The sequence below is a fragment of the Schistocerca gregaria genome, chromosome 7, assembly GCF_023897955.1.
Source record: "Schistocerca gregaria isolate iqSchGreg1 chromosome 7, iqSchGreg1.2, whole genome shotgun sequence".
In the NCBI taxonomy this organism is placed as follows: domain Eukaryota; kingdom Metazoa; phylum Arthropoda; class Insecta; order Orthoptera; family Acrididae; genus Schistocerca; species Schistocerca gregaria.
Window position 1 is genome coordinate 197,036,499 of NC_064926.1, and position 22,699 is coordinate 197,059,197.

At 41.2% G+C, this 22,699-nt stretch overlaps 1 protein-coding gene across 1 annotated transcript in view; it reads right to left on the reverse strand.

Moving 5' to 3' along the window:
• LOC126281284 (histone deacetylase 11) overlaps positions 1–11,492 on the reverse strand; it is a 67,678-nt gene extending 56,186 nt beyond the window's left edge. Inside the window, exon 1 of the mRNA XM_049980106.1 lies at positions 10,943–11,492. Coding sequence (XP_049836063.1) covers positions 10,943–10,992 — 50 coding nt within the window. The 5' untranslated portion in view covers positions 10,993–11,492. The remainder of the gene's footprint in view (positions 1–10,942) is intronic.
• Positions 11,493–22,699: the final 11,207 nt, after the last annotated feature.

The following is a 22,699-nucleotide window of genomic DNA, read 5'->3' on the forward strand; positions in this document are numbered from 1 at the left end:
GCTGAGTACTTATTGAGGTTATGCCATTCTGTCTCCCAAAGCTGAAAAACCTTGTGGCGTAATAATGTCCCTGAGAGATGCCTGCATGGAGGCCTCCCACACATTCATATCTCCTTAATGGCATGCAGTTTGTTGTGCTTATTGAGGTTATGCCATTCCGTCTCCGAAAGCTGAAAAACCTTGTGGCGTAATAACGATCGCAGTTCAGTTAAAGGGATGCCGATCTCCAGAAGAGGTTTCCTTGTAGCCTGATTAGCCAGCCTGTTAGCACGTTCATTTCCTGGGATTCCGATGAGGCCTGGGATCCACACAAAAACACCACGGAATGATTGGACCGTTCCAGGGCATAGATGGACTCTTGGATGGTCGCTACCAAAGGATGGCAGGGGTAGCACTGGTCAATAGCTTGTCGGTTGCTCAAGGAGTCAGTACAGAGGAGAAACGACTTGCCGGGGCATTAGCGGATGTGCTCAAGAGCACGAGAAATGGCTGGCAGCTGTGCAGTGAAAACACTGTAGCCATCTGGTAAGGAGTGCTGTTCAATATGTCCTCCATGAACATATGCAAAGCCAATGTGACCATCAGTGTAAACCACTTCATGGTCCCGGTACAAGTCAAGAATCGAGACAAAGTGACAGAGGAGAGCCGCAGTGTTAACCAAGTCCTTAGAACCACGTGAAAGGTCCAGGCGAAGCTTCGGCCTAGGTGCACACCATGGAGGTATACATGAGTCGACCTCAAGTATAGGTGGTAAAGGCAAGGACTCCACTTCAGACAGAAGAGATCGGACGCAAACCGCAGTCTTAAGCCCTGACCTGGGCCACCCATGCAGGAAATGAATCGCCGTGGATGGGAAAAGGAGACAGTAATTTGGATGCTCAGGAGAACTACGAATTTTGTGCAACATAACTGGCGAGCAGTTGTGCATGCCTAACCTTCAATGGAGGGACTCCGGCCTCCACCAGGATGCTCACCACCGGACTCACCCTAAAAGCTCCTGTTACCAGTTGAACGCCACAGTGGTGCACTGGGTCAAGTAAACGCAATGCTGAGGGCACCACCGAACCATAAACCGGACTCCCATAATCAAGGCGGGGTTGAACAAGGGCTCTGTAGAGCTGCAGCATCGTAGAGCGATCTGTATACCAGTTTGTGTTGCTCAGGCAGTGGAGGGCATTGAGGTGCTGCTAGAACTTCCACTTCAGCTGACGAAGATGAGGAAGCCATGTCAATCGGGTGTCAAAAACCATCACTAAGAATTGATATGTCACCACTACAGTGAGTGGATCATCATTAAGGTAAAGTTCTAGTTCCGGATGAATGGTACAACGCCAACAGAAGTGCATGAGACACGTCTTTAAGGCTGGAAACAGGAAGCCGTGGGCTACAGCCCATGACTGTGCCTTGTGGATGGCCCCCTGTAGGTGCTACTCAGAAAAAACAGTACTGGAGGAGCAGTACGAAATGCAGAAGACATCTGCATACAGAGAAGGTGAGACCAACGGCCTGACAGCTGCTGCTAGACCGTTAATGGCCACTAAACATAGAGATACACTCAACACATTCTCTTGGATATGGGGGAAACTATGGGACGCACCAACTTGGACACAGAAAGTATGGAGTGATAGGCAATTTTGGATAAAAATTGGAAGCAGGCCCCAGAGACCCCACTCGTATAATGTGGCAAGGATATGTCGCCAGGTCGCGTCGTAAGCTTTTCGTAAATCAAAAAAATGGCAACCAGCTGTTGGCATCTGGAAAAGACTTTTCAGATGGCAGACTTGAGGGAAACTAGATTACCAATGGTACAGCGACCCTGGTGGAAACCACGCAGGAATGGAGCCAGTAGGCCAGATGACTCCAGGACCCAACACAACTGCCGACTTGCCATACGTTCTAATAGCTTACAAAGAACATTGGGTTTTTACAGTGTCTGAGCACTGGAATGATGGTACTCTCCAGCCACTGCGACGGAAAGACACCATCGCACCAGATCCGGTTGAAGATGATGAGGGGATGTCGCTTGTAGTCAAACGAGAGATGTTTAATCATCTGACTGTGGATCTAATCTGGCCCAGGAGCTGTGTTGGAGCAATGTGCAAGGATGCTGAGGAGCTGTCACTCTGTGAGTGGAGCATTATAGGATTCACTGTGATGTTCAGTGAACAAGAGGGCTTTGCTCTCCACCCGCTGTTTGAAGGTGCAAAATGCTGGGCAATAATTCTCTGACACAGAGGCTCGAGCATAGTTATCAGCAAAGTGTTCAGCAATTGTGTTTGTGTTGGAGCCATTGATGTTAATGCCAGTAACACCTTTCATGGTCTGGTACCCACAAACACGTCTGATCTTCGTCCAGACTTGGGAAGGTCACGTATGGCACCCAATGGTCGAGAAGTACCTCTCCCAACACTCCTGTTTCCATCTTTTTATATAAGTTGGCGAATGCGGTCATGGAGCTGTTTAAAAGCTATTAGGTATTGTAGGGAAGGGTGCCACTTATGTCGCTGTAGATCTCGCGAATGCTCTATAATGGCCTCAGAGATTTCCGGCAACCACCAAGGTACTGGCTTTCACTGGGGGCACCCTAAAGAACAAGGGATCATGGCACAGGGTGTGGTATGACTGGTACATGTGAAAGTGGCAATAATGTAGCGGCAGCGTATGTGGACATCAACTGTATGGGGTGTTATCATTCAAATTTACATTTAGCCTCTTGGTAAGTCAACCGGTCCACGGTCTTGTACTCCATGATTTTTTGCTCCTTTTGGAGTACTGTGCAGTCTGGTGAGCAGTGGAAGTGCTGCTCTCCGCAGTTGATACAACCGGGAGGAGGTGCACAGCGAGCATCTGGATGCAGTGGACATCCGCAGTCTCGACGTGTGACGTTGGAAGTTCAGCGGGAAGACATGTGCCCGAATTTCCAGCACTTAAAGCACTGCATAGTGGGAGGGACGTAAGGTTTAATGTCACAGCGGTAAACCATCACCTTGAGCTTTACAGGTAATGACTCAGCCTTAAAGGCCAAGATGAAGGCACCAGTAACAACCCTGTTGTCTTTGGGTCCTCTGTAATTGCACCGCATAAAATGGACACCCCGCCATTCCAGATTGGTGCGGAGCTCGTCGTCAGAATGCAAGAGGAGGTCGCGATGGAAAATAATCCACCTTACCATGTTGAGGCTTTTATGGGCAGTGATGGAAACAGGAATATCACCCAGCCGGTCACAAGCGAGTAACATCCGGGATTTGGCTGGGGATGCTGTCTGAATCAAGACTGCACCACTTCTAATCTTGGACAGCGCTGTCACTTCCCCAAACTTATCCTGAAGATGTTCAACAAAAAAACTGAGGCTTCATAGGTAGAAAGGAGTCCCCACCCATTCTGCTACAGACTAAATACCGAGGTGAACATTGCTCTCTTCTTTCTGTAGCCCTATATTCCTCCCATGGTGTAGTGAGGGAGGGAAACGATTTAGGGCCATATTTGTCAGCATTGTACTCTATCGTGCCCTTCTTGGAGACTGCTGGCGCCATATGGTCACCAGCAAGAGATGACTTAGTCCGCTTCATTGTGGGTCATCCGCCCTGATGCCACCCACTCCGATCAGGGGCTCCCTCCACGGGTACCATCCAGCCACAGCAAAGGCCACCTGGCATGATGGCTGTTGCTGGGGTCCTGATGCCCCATGAAGACAGGCATCTACTCCTTGGCATATGTGGGGAGTTTACAGATCAGACAACAGCAGCGCGATCCCTGTGTTGTCAGGGGGCTACCACTAAATAGGTACATGACGGCCCCACCACAACGGACTGGCTACCATGCTGGATATTGGGCACAGAGAAATCCAATACTGTCATGGGGGCAAAAGACAACAGGAGACAACGGAAGAAGATGACATCCGAGAAAGTGTCCTTGCCCAAATTGTTGAATTGCAGGTTGAGAAGCAAGGCCACGACAAGAGGTCGAATCTAAGGGCACAATTGATAACTCATGTACCACGTACAGCTTCCTTCCCCATGTGAGTTTGGAAAGTGGCACGTCAAACCATAAAATGGCACCTGAAGCTACAGGGCCAAAAAGTGTGAGACTTCTTTTAGTTGGCTCTTACAACAGACAGGGGTACCTCAAGCCTATTCTAACTCCTGGACCCGCAGGGACAGGGTTTGAAAATGACACTGTAATTTTGTCAGAGACAGAAAAGGACTTGGAAGAAGAATTGAACAGAATGGACAATGTCTTGAAAGGACGATATAAGATGAATATCATTGGAAATGTAGTCAAATTAATTCAGGTGATGCTAAGGAAATTAGATTACGAAATGAGGCACTCAAAGTAGAATATGAGGTTTGTTATTTGGGCAGTAAAATAACTGATGATGGCCCAAGTAAGACGATATAAAATGTAGACAGGCGACAGCAAGAAAAACATTTCTGAAGAAAAGAAATTTGTTAACATCAACTACAGATGTAAGTTGCAGGAAGTTGAGACGAAGCAAGCTGGGGTATTTTTACGTCCCATCTTGTTTTGCCATCTGCCTCTTTACATTCATTTTTGTCATTTTTACTGATTACCATTAACATATGCGAGTATAATCTGCATTTCCATAAAAGAGAAGGGTTGGTGTTCAGTTTCAAAGAATATAGCACCAGAACTAATATTGTGCTTAGGTTTATGTATGTAATTCCTTTTCTAATTTATTTTGACTACTCCTAGTTAGTATATTTTGTTATAGGGTGAAATCAGTAATTGCTTTGTAACTGAAATGCTATTGTTGACGTATTAACAAATATAAATTCTGTATTAATTATAAACATTTGGGAGATGAACTAATAGTATTGTTAAAGGAAGGGGGTTGTGAACAGTGTAAATAAAAGACTGTGAAACGCAATTGTGCATCTGTCGGCTACATCATTTACAGTAGACAGCAGTTGTACTTCCACAACCCACTTTTCAGCCAGTGTAGCAGCTAGTACGTCAACACTGAGGACAACAAACGAACATATAAAGTAGGCAAGTGTTGTAACAAAGTTTTCTGAAAGTATCTGTCTGGAGTGTAGCCACATATGGAAGTGAAACACGGGCAATAACGAGTTTAGATAAAAAGAGAATAGAAGCTTTCGAAATGTGGTGCTACAAAAGAATGTTGAAGATTAGATGGGTAGATGACTTGACTAATGAGGAGTTACAGAAGAGAATTGGGGAGACAAGAAATTCATGGCATGGACGACAACAACAACAATAATAACAACAATAATGATAGTGGCGGATATAGAAAGAATTTTTAGGTATATGAGATATGTTTTCTGATATAGTGAGTTCTGGGGAAAGGAAATTTAAGGAGACTGCATCAGCTAAGAATACTGGGAAATGATGAAGATCTGGTTGAAAAGAAGGATGTACAAGGGGAATGAGTGTGTACAAGGACAATGGTAATCTTTAATGTTGCTTTGGTAGATATGTCATTATATATCTTCTGAAGCTGGAGATGTTATTCAGTTCTCTAACATAATGTGGGAGGTTACTCCAGAGTCAGGTTCTTGCTTCTGAGGACTTCAGAAAAGTGGCTGAACTGCATGATGGAGTGGGACAGAAAGGATTTACTTTGATGAGAATGGGTGTTTCTACCATGTTTTTCAGACAAGAGCGTAAAGGCTGAGGAGAGAAATGAGGAACAGTGTCTGTTGGTGAGAAAATGAGGAACATTGTCGTTGGTAAGACAGACAAGAAGACGGATGGTATGGAAACCACTGCGCTTGTTCGCACACAACCAAGATAACTGTGCATATGATGGTGAAACATGATGAAAGAGTTGAGCATCGCAGACATAAACACAGGCATTCATAACCAGTTCCTGGTGCGGTGAGCTTTCCTGAGAAAGGCTTTGGAGGATAAAATAACTGTAATTGATAATTGGAAGTATAAGGGTTTGTATAAGTTTCTTCTTCAGGTCAAGATGGAAGAGCTTTTTATATTTTTGTAGAGCATGGAGAGATGCTTATCCCTTCTTGAATACTGCAGTGCTCAGTCCAACTTAGATTTTCAGCTATTATTACTCCTAGATCCTCTGTTGATGAAGAGAAGTTGATACGTGTCCCATTTAGGGTTAAATATGATATTCTGGGCTAATAAGTATGGCTAGGGTTTTGGATGGGTTGAGCTTTAACCCTATATCCTGCACCCATTTTGATACTGTACATAGGATGAGGTTCCCGATAGTTGTCCTCAGGTTTATTGGTTTTGCACTTAGGTACAACCAAATGTCAGCTGCCTTTGCATGGTATTTGCAGCAGGACAAAACTGATCGTGAGTCATTTACATACAATGAGAAGAGTATAGGACTTACTACTAAACCCCAAGGACACTGAAATTACCTGCCTTCATTGTAACTTTATGGTGCTGGACATAATATTGCCGGGGAGATGTCAGGTATAAATCAAACCATTGCAATGCACTTGGTGAGAAATTCCGGCTGCTAAGTTTGGCAAGTAAAATGCAAAGGGTTTGCTGAAGTCCAAGAAGAAAATGATAGTTGCCTCTTGTGCATCCATAGCAAGCTTAAGTTCATATGTTATCATCTATTAGCTTTATTAAGGCAGATGTTGTGTAAAGATGTTTACGGAAACCTAGCTGGTATTCGTCTAGTAGATTGTTCGTAATTAGGTTTTTTGTTTGTTGGTCATGGACTATGTATTCTAAGGCCTTGGACAGAGCAGAAAGAATGAGAATATGTCAGTAAGCAGGGGGTGCTGTAGCAATGTCCTTTTCAGGCAGTGACTTAACTAGTCATTGGTTCCAGGTCTCTGGGAAAACACTTGTGGTTAAGGAGCAATTGAAGATACCATTATAGTGGGCCGTTAATAAGCTTCATCATTTGCATTGTGATGCTGGTCCGATACACATGATGGTTTTTTCAAGGTATTTGAAGTAACAAGCTTTAGATTGAATTTTTTGTGGCAACAGGTAGTTACCCCCATGAAGTAATCAATGAGTCTCTGTTTCATTTGTGGTTGTAGGTGATGTCAGCAGTGGTTCAGTTCTCCAGATGGGACAACGGGATCACCGGAACTTTTACTTTGTCTATACCAAGACCACACAGTGGTCACTATAGGATAGCCGGTCTGTTTCTGTTGACAATTAATGTATGGGCATCCCTGAGTTTTGCATTTCTCACAGCTTGGCTGACTCTGGTCCATTTCCATGATTTTCAGGAACGGGGTGTAGTTTGTATGCACATTGTGCAGTGTTTCTGAGATTCATGAGCTGTTTTAGTTCTTCAGTTAGCTAAGCCTCACGTTTCCTTCTTCCATTTTTGGTCTTTAGTGGGGTATATTTGTCATATAGTTGAGTAAGTTTGTTAGTAAATCCAAGAAGTTTTTTTCCATTTATGTGCAAGATAGGAATAGATCATGCACCCCCCCCCCCAAAAAAAAAAAAAAAAAAAAAAAAAAAAACAATTTTTTGTGCCTCAGTTGCAATTCAGATAAATTAATGTGTTTAAGTCTCGGTGTTTAGCCAGGCGCAGCTTCTTTCTGGGAGATTCTAGTGAGTACATCATCGAAATTATGTAAGGGCCAGATATGCCAGGTGCAGATATTTGAGAGGTACAAGTTACTCTGTCTTCTGTATATGTCTGTGCCAGGTGCTAGAGTAGCCACTAATTTTATCTACAGCTGATTCTGACCCCAGGTCCTGTCAGGCTGTCTCATTACTTATGACTTCTGCTCCTGATTTACGCCTACATTCATTTCTGATATTTCATTTCTGCACTTTAATATTTTACCTGAAGTAATTTTTATAAAAAAATGCTCATTTCTTGTCTTGTTATATATATATGATGTTGCAATCTAGCTAACTTTACAGACAGATCAATGTACTGTTTTCCTAGATGATTCAGGTGGCCATAGGCTTAACTGTAAGTCCCATGAAAATAAATGTAATCCTTGGGAATGATGATTCACACAATCAGGTACGTTGGCTAAAACCACAACAAAGGCGACAGGTGACATTTTGTCATTTAAATTTTACATTATGTGCCTAATGAATGTGTAACTACCAGTTGTGATAGAAAGTCATTTTGAAATCCAAATGGATTTTACAGTCAGCACAAACCAAGCTGATACTTGGCACAGTGGCTGACAGGAGTGATTGCAAAGGCATTTCCCATTATCAGTTGCTACCATCAGCCACTGCACTGAGTGCCAACTTAGTATGCATGAGCAGCATCTAATTATTGTGAATGGAGGTTAAGAATGTTTTTAAATATAAATTTTTCAGATGTTATTTCAAATGTAACTTGCTTAAAAAATAGTCTGATAACAGCAAAACAGTATACACAGATAGGGAGATGTTGCCAAATGAAGATGGCAACTAGAGATTAAAGCCATGTGGGACGAAGTGGGACAATTCCCTTCACACTTTATAGTGATTCTTACAATGCCTCTACAGCTCTGCCAAAGCCATTGTTGAATCATTTTTGCTACAGTAATCCTGAAACTTCATTCAACACTACAAGATTGCTGCTTAGGTTCCCTTGCTGATGTTATAGGTATTGCCACTATTCCTCTAAGATTAGTTAACAGTATGCAATGGATTACTGAAACCATCCATGTGGACTCACTGAAGTGTAGCTGCATAACAGCTATTGAATGAAAACATGCTTGGGATAGAATAAAGTTGTTCACCGGACCTGTTCCTGTCTTCCAGTTCCATATACACCAGAAAACCGATCATAAGGGCTTGACAGTTTATGAGTTCATTACACACCGATGGATCCATCTATTCATGCGTCTACTGTCGTTCCAGCAGTAAATACTTATAAAAGAGCTACAGACACAACAGAAGCAGCAGTGAATATGGAAATGACAATATCAGTAAGTTCAATATCAGATATAACAAATGCAGCAACAACAGAGCAGCTGCGTAAACTCCTATACAATCAGTTTCCAAAACCTGCAGAGAAAACTGCAGCTTCTGAAACTCTCACATCAACTTTGCCAGTGTGTTACCTCCATTTCCTGATTTTTGTTAAGTCAGAGCAATATTCATGTCCATCAGTTGCAACAGTTTCAAACTTGACAGGCATATAACAAACAATAAAAAGCTTGTACCTTATCACTGTAGGCTCAGACGATTCCACTTTTTTTACGGATGCTTTAATCCTTAATTCCAAGTTTATAAGTTCCAAATTTACATTTGGACCCCCCTTGCATTTTTCAATATGGGATGGACATAAACATTAGGGTTCATGACCGGTCAATTTGTTAACACATCTACATTTTGTCCTTTCACATTTGTTGGTTTCGTGAAGTCACAACTAAACTGCACCTTCCAACCTAACCTAGACTTTGGGCTGTGCTACAGATCAGTCTGTCACAACCACCAAGATCATCACTGCAAACATGAGGGCATGAGGGAATGAAGATATGGCAAATGGGGAGATGAAACCTTAGTTAGGTGTTCATTCACCAATATGTTATTGGCTGCATGTGCTAACTAATTCACACACAGAAGCAAAGAACTACAGGCAAAGTTTGACAAGGATTTATATGCTGTACACATGCTTATTTTTACACATGTACTTCTGAAAAAGTTGGTTAATAATATCAAAACTAATGTTACATTATTCTATCAAATCTCATCACTTGACACTACATGCAATAGAAATATAAACAAGATTTCTGGCTGACATTAAGGTGATGACAATAATACTAGGGCCTACCTTTCTATCATATACTTTGGGCTAAAAAATGGGGGTTTTCTACAACCAATAGGAAAAATTTCTCAAAAGCATTTCATTTTATATCATTGTATGAGGTCTATCTGCCAAATAATATGATTTTATGCCTTTGGAAAACAAGAAGATCCTTAAACTTGTAATGGAATTACATCATACTTAAACAGTAGCCCACGCTAAAGAATCTATATTTACTTTTAAACACCACCACTTTTATACCAAATAGAAAGAATCATCAAGAAACTGACAGCTTTCAGTGGGCAATCCACCAAAAACAGAGAGGGTGTGGTTATTTGCACAAAGGAAGCGAAACAACAGTTAATGTACCTTCAGTTTGTGACATAGCACAACTTCAGAACTTACAAAAATGGAGAATGAAATTGGCGACGTCCTTTACACTGGAACTATTCCGGAATTCTCTATTAACTGCTTCAAGGCCACCAAAATACCCTCAATTTGGAAGACTAGAAGGAGACTTGAGCCTTGTTTCTAACACACAAGAGAGAGTACTACACCATGTCGAGAGCACCACCTTAATTAGCATAGTTGTACACAGCCTGCATTATTCCACTGTGCGATATGGTATATCTGTATGGTACATGGAGAATAACTTTTCATCATTCCGAAGAAGACAGCTGGAATTATCATATGATGCTCACTACTAAAGACAAAACTGGCGCAGAAAACAGCTTTTGCAAAAAGGCTGCTGTACAGAATTTCACAGTGATCCTTCAAACTTGACAAACTATTGACAAATGTGTTATGTATGAATATTGCAAATAAACTAGAGAGATGCAAGGGGGGTCTATTACTGAACTTTTACCAGTGAAGCCAATGCGAATGTTATGACAATTTTTTTTTTTTTTAGATGTAGCTGCAATCTATTGTTAAATTACTGCCCCTAACGAGAAACCGAATTTCTCACTGTGGTCTTATTAAAAGCCTTTAATTTGTTTAAAGGCGTTGATAACTACATACCCACGAAAAATCTCTATATTCCCATTAAGGTCCCGGTCATAGGAACGCGAGGTAAAGTTAAATATACCCGTGATTGTACATTAGTGTCACTGATCATATTGACGAGCTATATTCTAGTATCTGTAGTTCCATTGCATACATCCCCCTACATTGTAGCACCGTACATGGTATCAGTAAACATAAGTAGGATTGCTTGCATGTATTTTAAAAATTAACTGCAATATACATCACCTATCTTCAACATGTCTCCTCTTAGGCTTGATAAAATCCTTCCCCATCATTTATGATTCAACAGTAAATGTATATGCTTCATAGAATAGGATCTGCATTCGGGATCATCTCGAAAATTAGAAACAACAGTTTCCAAATGAAAGATGTCACTTTCTGGTTGGAATTCCATTTCATTTATTAGTATCGTATATACAATTTAGTGACATGATACTTGCAAAAGAACAATAAAAAAACCGCGTTCACCAGCAGACCCATCTAGCAAAATACTCAAACACGATCCATATCTCTTGAAAATAAACATATATCACATGACCAAAGTCAATTTACTGAAAGAGAACTGTGTCTGCATCATACGCTAATGGAATGCTTTAGACACTTATTGTTGGTGCCAATTGACTGTCACCACTCCACCAGCATTTCAGTAAACTCAGTTCGTATATTCTGTGCGTTACTGAAGGTTATAACTGTGTCTTACAACTGTAACATACAACCAGGTATTCTACGAATTTATGGTTCATAACCTGTCTTATGGTCGATCTGAAAAATTAGACTAGCTCACTAGTTAGTCTAAATCTGACACGACCAGTTACGTAAATGATGGCGAGGAAGCTTTCACATTGTGGTGCTAATCCTTGCCCCCATATTGTGGGTTATGACCAAAACTAATTTTAGTGACTTACTGAAAAATGTACTCTTATAGATCTATTCAATTAGCCACGGAAACTCTTTAAGGAGAAGCGAATTGAAGCGTGCCAGTAAGCATGTCGTACCCTTTCTTGTTCAATGTTGACGAGAATGCTACAGCGTCTGACGATCAGCACTGCACGCAACGTACAGATTCCATCAATTCCACTTTTTGCACAAACAGTGGCCGGTACGCCAGTGAGTGCTCTAGAATGCGCTTCCTTCAATTTGTATTAACAACAATGGGTTTTGCTACCAACAATCCTATAAGTTTTTTGTTATTGTGACGGTCAGTGTTATATTCCAAGGGAAGTGCTGTTAGACAGTGCCTCAGACATTACAACTGCGCACATCAGTTATGGGCATAATACACTTCATTTTCTCTTCATCTCAGATGTACTTGCATGAATGAAAACGTATTGCTGGTGTTTCTTATATGGGCTCACCTTAAACGTTATCAGTAAGTCAAACAGATAATATTTCCGCGGTGCTAAAAAGAGGAAATTAAAAGCCTGCAGGGACGAAAAAGTTAAAGAAAAAAAACAATGAGCATAGGTAAGATCTTCTAGTGAACAACTACACACTCGGAACAGACAAATACTAGAATTAGTAACGGAAGTTAAATTGGGGTGATGTCTGACGATTTAAGAGTTGAAAGAGGAAGTCAGTACAGTCGCAAAAATGAAATGGGGAAAGACTGTGACAGTTTGTAAGTTCATAGTGGACACAATACGAGCTACAGTGACCAGCCAGAACATTATGACCACCTACCAAACAGATGGTATGTCCTCCTTTGGCAAGGAGAACAGTAGCGAAGTATCATGGCAAGGAAGCAGTGAGGCCTTGGTAGATCGCTGGAGAGAGATGGCACCACATCTGCACACACATGTCACCTAATAACCATAAATTCACGAAAGGGGGGCAATGAGATCTGACGCCACGTTCAATCACATCCCAGATGTGTTCGATTGGATTGAGATATGGCATCTTGCGGGGCCACCACATCAATTGGAACTCACCACTGTGTTCCTTGAACCACTCCATAACACTCCTGGCCTTGCGACATAGCTCATTATCTTATTGAAAAAGTCACTGCTGTCAGGAAACATGATCGTAATGAAAGGGTGTACATGATCTGCAACCATTGTACGATACTCCTTTGTTGTCTTTGTGCTTGCAGGAGCTCCACTGGAACTATTGATGCTCACGCGAATGTTACCCAGAGCATAATCGACCTGCTGCCAGCTTGTTTCTGTCCTGCAGTACTGGTTTCAAGGAGCTGTTCCCCTTGAAGATGACAGACTCACTCCCTCCATTGGCATTATGAAGAAGGTATCAGGATTCATCAGACCATTCGCTGCTTTGTCACTGCATCAGCATCCAGTGCCAATGGTCATATGCCCAGTCATAGCTGCAGATGTCATGGTGTTAACATTGGCACATGCCTGGGTCGTTGGCTTTAGAGGCCCATCGTTAGGAGTGTTTGGTGAACTGTATATTCAGACACACTTGTACTTTGCCCAGCATTAAAGTCTGATGTTAGTTCTGCCTCAGTTCGCTGCCTGCTCTGTTTTACCCAACTGCTCAGCCTACGATGTCCGATGTCTGTAATGAGGGGTGGCTGCCCAACCCCAGGACATCTGGGTGTGGCTTCACCTTGGTTTTGCCACGTGTTGAAGACACTCACCACAGCACCCTCGAACACCTGACACTTTGTTTAGTTTCTGAAATACTCTGGTTGAGCCTCTGGGCCATTACAATCTGCTCTCAGGTAGATTGCACACCTTTCCCATTGTACACACGGACAACACACTCACTGATACAACATGACTATAACCCGTTCATCATAAGAATAAACCTGATGTAAAGAAACACAAACGCGATGATTGGTCAGAAGCCGTAGCACACGTACACTGGTGTTGCTACACACCTGGAATTGAGTCCTACTTATGTTCTGGATATCTTATTATTAAGTCAAGTTAAATGAAACTTTAAGATATTCAAATGTATTAACAGCCACCAACGATTTTCTTGATCACGCTTTAGCCACGTAGTTTTTATTTTAAAAATCGTGTACAGTCACAGCCTCTGCATCTACATCTACATGACTACTCTGCAATTCACATTTAAGTGCTTGGCAGAGGGTTCATCGAACCACAATCATACTATCTCTCTACTATTCCACTCCCGAACAGCGAGCGGGAAAAACGAACACCTAAACCTTTCTGTTCGAGCTCTGATTTCTCTTATTTTATTTCGTCGATCCTTTCTACCTATGTAGGTTGGGCTCAACAAAATATTTTCGCATTCGGAAGAGAAAGTTGGTGACTGAAATTTCGTAAATAGATCTCGCCGCGACGAAAAACGTCTATGCTGTAATGACTTCCATCCCAACTCGTGTATCATATCTGCCACACTCTCTCCCCTGTAACGTGATAATACAAAACGAGCTGCCCTTTTTTGCACCCTTTCGATGTCCTCCGTCAATCCCACCTGGTAAGGATCCCACACCGCGCAGCAATATTCTAACGGAGGACGAACGAGTGTAGTGTAAGCTGTCTCCTTAGTGGACTTGTTGCATCTTCTAAGTGTCCTGCCAATGAAACGCAACCTTTGGCTCGCCTTCCCCACAATATTATCTATGTGGTCTTTCCAACTGAAGTTGTTCGTAATTTTAACACCCAGGTACTTAGTTGAATTGACAGCCTTGAGAATTGTACTATTTATCGAGTAATCGAATTCCAACGGATTTCTTTTGGAACTCATGTGGATCATCTCACACTTTTCGTTATTTAGCGTCAACTGCCACCTGACACACCATACGGCAATCTTTTCTAAATCGCTTTGCAACTGGTACTGGTCTTAAGATGACCTTACTAGACGGTAAATTACAGCATCATCTGCGAGCAATCTAAGAGAACTGCTCAGATAGTCACCCAGGTCATTTATATAGATCAGGAACAGCAGAGGTCCCAGGACGCTTCCCTGGGGAACACCTGATATCACTTCAGTTTTACTCCATGATTTGCCGTCTATTACTGCGAACTGCGACCTTCCTGACAGGAAATCACGAATCCAGTCGCACAACTGAGACGATACCCCATAGGCCCGCAGCTTGATTAGAAGTCGCTTGTGAGGAACAGTGTCAAGAGCTTTCCGGAAATCTAGAAATATGGAATCAACTTGAGATCCCCTGTCGATAGCGGCCATTACTTCGTGCGAATAAAGAGCTAGCTGCGTTGCACAAGAGCGATGTTTTCTGAAGCCATGCTGATTACGTGTCAATAGATCGTTCCCTTCGAGGTGATTCATAATGTTTGAATACAGTATATGCTCCAAAACCCTACTGCAAACCGACGTCAATGATATAGGTCTGTAGTTAAATGGATTACTTCTACTACCCTTCTTGAACACTGGTGCGACCTGCGCAATTTTCCAATCTGTAGGTACAGATCTATCGGTGAGCGAGCGGTTGTATATGAGCGCTAAGTAGGGAGCTATAGTATCATCGTAATCTGAAAGGAACCTATTCGGTATACAATCTGGACCTGAAGACTTGCCCGTATCAAGCGATTTGAGTTGCTTCACAACTCTACTTCTAAGAAACTCATGCTAGCAGATGTTCGTGTTTCAAACTCTGGAATATTCCATTCGTCTTCCCTGGTGAAGGAATTTCGGAAAACTGCGTTCAATAACTCCGCTTTAGCGGCACAGTCGTCGATAACAGTACCATCGGCACTGCGCAGCGAAGGTATTGACTGCGTCTTGCCGCTTGTGTACTTTACATACGACCAGAATTTCTTCGGGTTTTCTACCAAATTTCGAGACAATGTTTCGTTGTGGAACCTATTAAAGGCATCTCGCATCGAAGTACGTGCCAAATTTCGCGCGTCTGTAAATTTTAGCCCATTTTCGGGATTTCGCGTTCTTCTGAACATCGCATGCTTTTTCCGTTGCCTCTGCAACAGCGTTCGGACCTTTTTTGTGTACCACGGGGGATCCGTTCCATCTCTTACCAATTTATGAGGTATGAATATCTCAATTGCTGCTGCTACTATATCTTTGAATTTGAGCCACATCTCGTCTACATTCGCATAGTCAGTTCGGAAGGAATGGAAATTGTCTTTTAGGAAGCCTTCTAGTGACACTTTATCCGCTTTTTTAAATAAAATTATTTTGCGTTTGTTTCTGATGGATTTGGAAGAAATGGTATTGAGCCTAGCTACAACGACCTTGTGATCACTAATCCCTGTATCAGTCATGATGCTCTCTATCAGCTCTGGATTGTTTGTGGCTAAGAGGTCAAGTGCGTTTTCGCAACCATTTACAATTCGCGTGGGTTCGTGGACTAACTGCTCAAAATAATTTTCGGAGAAAGCATTTACGACAATCTCGGAAGACGTTTTCTGCCTACCACAGGTTTTGAACAAGTATGTTTGCCAACATACCGAGGGTAGGTTGAAGTCCCCACCAGCTATAACCGTATGAGTGGGGTATTTATTTGTTACGAGACTCAAACTTTCTCTGAACTGTTCCGCAACTGTATCATCGGAGTCTGGGGGTCGGTAGAAGGAGCCAATTATTAACTTAATTCGGCTGTTAAGTATAACCTCCACCCATACCAATTCGCACGGAGTATCTACTTCGACATCACTACAAGATAAACCACCACTGACAGACACAAACACTCCACCACCAATTCTGCCTAATCTATCTTTCCTGAACACCGTCTGAGACTTCGTAAAAATTTCTGCAGAACTTATTTCAGGCTTTAGCCAGCTTTCTGTACCTATAACGATATCAGCTTCTGTGCTTTCTATTAGCGCTTGAAGCTCAGGGACTTTTCCAGCGCAACTACAACAATTTACAACTCTGCAGCTTTGTACTCTAATTGTCGCTCCGTTAATGCGCAGTATGAAAATGGCTGAGACTGCTTTCTGTTCCGTAGTGAAATACGCGCGTGGAACACGGTTAAAAAGTGCCGAGAACTAGGCTGTTCTTAATATTTTTCCCAAATTTACTGAGATAATAGGCTTTGAAGTTTTCACAGCGATGTTTATAATGAAGCTGATAATCAAACTCACATTGAATGTGTAGCGCAGTCGGTAGCGTAATGGAATGTAAAGCAAAGATCGTTATTTGTGCGTTTGTTCAAATTTCCCCATTACCATTTTTTTCTTCTCGCTCAATTTTGAAATACCTGCATCTCGTTATTATGTAACTCATCATCATTTTTTCTGAATAATGCACGAATTATTGCTTCTAATTACATATTGGACGCGAAATCCCTTTTTGCATTTCAAATACAAATTCTTAATGATCGATGTTTTATGAAAGACTGTTCATAAAAGTTGTATAAATTAAGAAAATATAAGAATTTAATTTTTAAAAATGAAAACCCAACCCCTCTTTATTTGGACTATGTCCATCATTTTATAACACAGAGGTAGATAAGTATCGTAGAAACACGAAAAACAATCATTTTCACAGCATCGAGCACATCATACAAATGTTGCATTTTTACATTTGCTACTGTACTATTACAATATGAACCCAACAGAACTGATCTGGAACCAAGATGGGGGATTTAGCATGAGAAGTAACAAGACAAGCTGCCAGACGTACTGGAACTAAAGCACACAGCTTTTTCACACGTCCCTGCCGAACGCTGGCGGGACATGAACGGCTCGTTGTAAAAGAAGAAGACAAAAATTCTGCGCCTGGTTGTCTTCGTGGATTCTGTTGTTGATAGGCTCGTTATCCAAGTAGCAGGTGCCACTCTATTTCTCGGATTCGGATAAGGAAGGAGCTAAGAGATTTCCAGACGTCTGACTGTAAGTAGTACCTGGGACTTAACTTCTGAGGTCATCAGTCCCCTAGAACTTAGGACTACTTAAACCTAAGGACATTACACACAGCCACGCCCGAGGCAGGATTCGAGCCTGCGACCGTAGTGGTCGCGCGGTTCCACACTGTAGCGCCTAGAACCTAGCCCGTCCGGCTTACCTCCAGTGGCTTCAATATTTAACTATACGGCGAAATCCTTGAATATTCTCTTACTTTACACATAGCTCATGCAGAAAATTATCCTGTGGTTAAGTCTGGAATTTTCTTCATTCTCGTTTTTAGTTACAATAGTACGTCAGGTAGAAACGATAACGTGTTGCGGTTTTCGTCTAGTCGTCTAAGGAGCGTATTGTGGGAGATTTGCAGTGTATTATTTCATGCTGCTTAAAAATTAAACGGCATTCGAAACTGTATTGCTCCTCAGCTCGTCTCGTTTTATGTGTGAACTGCAGCTGACCATGTCACTGCAGGCTAGCTGTAATCAGCTGACCTTCCAGTGTTAAGTTAAATGCGCCGTTAAAGCTGTTGTCCCGTATCATCGCTAAGTCGATGTGCGCATAATGCACAGCATAAAACACCCTTATTATCGTACTAGACAGTACTCGAGACAGCTTGGCTGCAGTCCCATGTGAAACTGAAATCCAATGCTGTTCCAGCAAACGCGGAAGAATACATAGTGCAATGTTTACATCAGGTTTAGTCTTATGATGAACGGTTTATAGCAGTCATTCCTCGCCAGGTGACGCTGCTTTAACCTGAATGGGTTTATATCGACAGTAGGTAGGTGGACATGATGTTCTGGTTGATCCGTGTACAACTGGATAGGTGCAGAGGTCATGTATACAATGGTGTTGCATCCATGGAGGTAAAAATAAGAGGAGTTGTCATGACGTCACAAACTTGAAGCCAACCCAAGAGAAGGTCCGCCATGTTTCCTACCCCAAAACATTCGCATTTGGTGGTTTGATTCCGTGTGGTTGTGAAGTGTTGTGATAAAAAAAATGCCGGCTTGCGTCGCTTACGGGTGTACTAATCGTTCTGATTGTAGTCTAAAGTTTAAACAAACCACATTTCATTCGTAAGTGGACTTATTTAAGCGCTATTTTCTTATATATAGTTGAAATTCTGATGCACTGTAAAGTTTTACTCTATGGTTTTATTTCTGTGATTTGACTTCAGATTTCCTATCAATCCAACGTGAAGAGCTCTCTGGGTGAACGCTTTGAGAAGGAAAGATTGGAAACCAACCAAGTACAGTAAAATATGTTCGCAGCATTTCCGGGAGGAAGATATTGATCGAACATCAGTTTTGTCAGTCTGTATTAGGGAAGAAGCTGTGCCATTAATTTTTCCCACTTATCCTGCTCACTTGCAAAAGGTTCATGAAATGTAGCATATCAGTATTGGAAATCAGCTGCCATAAAATTACTGTATGAAACCTCAATACCCGGAACTACTTGTCTGGAGATCTCAACTGCAATAGTTACACACTGAAATGTGGAGATTGCAACGGAATTAACTGTATGTAATAAAAGTGTAGAATCTGTTCATAGATATGTTAATTTCACTTTGTTATTGTATTACACGTTACAGATATTTGAAGGGGAAGTTCATTTACATTAATGCGAGTTTATTTGCTAATGTCCTTAAGCTAACCCTCCCCCCCCCCCCTCTCTCTCTCTGTGAGTGTGTGTGTGTGTGTTTGTGTGTGTGTGTGTGTGTGTGTGTGTGTGTGTGTGTGTCATATATTATTTCTGCACTGTAGGGTAGTTGTTTGTTTTAATTAGAAGTTTTTAGGCAAATTAAATCAACATTTACTGTCCTTTATTGTCATATATTGTTGTTTGACTATTTTCTGGCAAGATTACAGATCTTATTTCTGCTGCTGTAGATGTTAAACAAAAATTTAATTTCATTTAAACTGGCAGGCCAATCCTAGCAAAAAACCAGATTGCCAAATAACTTCAGACTGTGTCAGCTTAGCACTTTGACACTGCAATCACTTCATTGACTTCTACTGCACAATCATTTCCACTTTCACAATTATATTTAACTTTCTTTCTGTAGCAGAAATTTCAAAAACATGCTCTGTCTCTAGCTGATTAATGAACTTTAAGTACCTGTGTTCAGTGTCTTCTCTTCCATATATGCTTGTCCCTTCATTATTCTTGATACTGCACACAAATCTGTTTGTGCGCAAGATAATTATTATGTTCCTTTAATAAGTTTCTATGAGAATGTGACATTTTACATTTAACTTTGGACTTTCTAGAGCGCTGTGGGGCAAGTTTGGTTTTTTTTTACATGTGACATATTTCAGTTGCAATGTTTTAACTAAGTTTTTTGTTTTCATTTTTTTTAGAAAGAGAGGAAGAGACCACCACCAGCAGAAAGGCAGATGGCTACAAAAAGCACTGCAGATTTAGCCACCAAGACTGCAACTGAATCTGAAGTGTCTATACTTGCTGCTGACACCACAAAGTATTCAAGTAGTAGACAAGATGAAGCATCAGTTGTGGTAAAAAAAACTCAAGAGGGATGCGAGTTTTTTATCATCAAAAATGAAGAATACAAGAAAAAAAATAAAAGTTCTTCAGCAGTCAAACCGACGTCGAAAAAAAAAGTATCATCTTTGAACAGTGTTATTAATGAACGTAGGAAAAATAATTTTATTGATGAAAGTGGCCTTACTGTCCTGAAAAGTATTCCTGGAATACAGAAGGAGTTGCTGCAACGGCAAACTGCAAAAGCAAACTGTCAGAGTGTGCCTAGAACGTACAGACCCGAACTACGATCATTTGCCTTAACCTTACACTTTTACTCTCCAAGAGCATATAAGTATGTCAGAAATAATTTTAATACATGTCTACCACATCCTAGAACATTATCAAGGTGGTACCAGTGTGTGGGTGGAGCACCTGGATTTATTTCTGGAGATTTTGCCATAATTAGATCTAAAGCATCAGGATCAGGTCAGAGTATTCTCTGCAGCCTATTGGTTGATGAGATTGCAATTAGGCAACACATTGAATTTGGTGGTAGTCAGTACTATGGCTATGTTGATATGGGGTCCTCTATAGCCATGGATAGCATACCTGTAGCTAAAGAGGCATTTGTATTGATGTTGTGCGCTATTAATGCCTCTTGGAAGCTCCCAGTGGGGTACTTTTTGACTTGTGGGATAACGGGGGAGCAGAAAGCTCAAATAATTCAACAATGCATTAGCCTTGCCAGTACCAGAGGTGTTCAGGTGGTCTCTCTGTCTTGTGATGGTTGTGCCACAAATTTATCCATGGCCAAATACTTGGGATTCCATCTTGTCCTGGATAATTTAAAGACAACATTTATTGTTGAAGGTACCACTTGTGAAGTGGCATTTATGCTAGATCCTCCACATATGCTGAAATTAGTGAGAAATTCCTTAGGAGAGAAGAAACATTTCTGGGATGAGAAAGGTGGTGTAATTTCTTGGTACCTTTTTGAACTGCTTCATAAGATACTGGTGAAAGAAGGGCTTCATTTAGGCAACAGCATTACAGGCTCTCATATACATTTTTTCCCCAACAAAATGAAAGTTAGATTAGCAGCCCAGATGCTAAGCAACTATGTGGCAGATGCAATGCAATATTGTTCTGATATGAAGATCCCTGGCTTTGATGATGCATCTGCAACTATACAATTTATCTGCATATTCAATAACCTTTTCGATGTGCTGAATTCGAGGAGCCTAATCCAGAATCAGTGGAAGAAGCCTCTGGCAGTTCATAACTTTAGAGTTGTGGAAGGATTTTTGTTGGATGCAGAGAAATACATCAAAACACTTTCAGTGTCTCCAGTGCCTCATAACATAAAACTTGTGGACTCCTACAGGAAGACGGGATTTGTTGGCTTTATTATTTGTATACACAGTGTTTTACACTTGTATGCGAAGCTAGTTGAGCCTCAATCTTCTGGGGCTTTGCTGAAATTCCTACCAATTTACAAGTGCTCTAGTGCTATCCGTAGTCATGGTGGGTGGAATAATAACCCAACTGCATGTCAGTTCATGTCTGCCTACAAAAGGCTATTAGTACACAATGAGATTCGCGAGTCTGAGAAAGGCAATTGTATAGCACTTGAAAATATCTCTATTCTGACCTACTGTGGCTAGAGTATTGAAGAAGACATAAATCTCATCTCAACTCGCTCACAGTTATTACACATGGACAGCTATTTAGTGACTCGTGACCATGACTATGTGAATTTTGAAACTGGAGAATTCTCTCTTAGAGCAATATTGTGTAAAATATTGCTTTTCTTCTTCATATTGTATTGCATTCATCAAATTTGTCTCATTTCAGTTTAGTCTATAAAAAGTAAATTCTTAACTGCTTATGTATATTTTGCCATGTCAGCATTTGTCCACTCAGTACAGAGAAAAAATAAATTATTTTTCATACTTGTGTTCACTAATGTGTTGTATTGAAAATGTCAAATGTACTAAATGTTATCTGGGTGATGGATGGATGAAAGAATGAATAAATAAAAGTAATTGCATGGGATATTAATATTGTTACTGACTTATTTGCTGTAACTGTGTACTCTAAAACCCTCAAAATGGAATTTAAAATTAATCGGAAGGAGGTGCAGTCATACCTTATATTCCCTTATACATATGAAGAGTAGAGGTGGTTTAATTTCACCATCAAATGATGTTGTTGATATTTGCCTTTCTGCAGAAAAGACATTCTGAAAATACACTGCTGGAGATTGGGAAGTCCCAAAGAAGCACCTATATACTAAGTGTGTGACAGGAATACTCACAACATTTCTGTACAGACCAATATTCACTGACTTGACCGAACACATGAAGGATCAGCATCCATTAGACAATCATTTACTGCTCCTTATCAAGGTGATTGCCAGAAGGTATCTGCTGACATGGCAGAAACAGTCTGCAAAATGTGCAACAGAGGCACTGCATGATTTGGCTTTAGATTTCCTATCAATCCAACGCGAAGTGCTCTCTGGAGGTGAGCAATACATTTGGTTTTGATTGTTTGGTTATTCTCAAGTAACTGAAAAGTCCTGGCAAGAAATATACTGGAAATGGGGACTAATGTTTTAAAATGCAATAATTTAATATAAAGATGTATCTACATGTAGTTAATTAAATCTCGAGTAAGATGTGTGGAACACCCGTTACTGTGGTTAAATTATAAGTACTTAAAGGGTTACATATTTGTT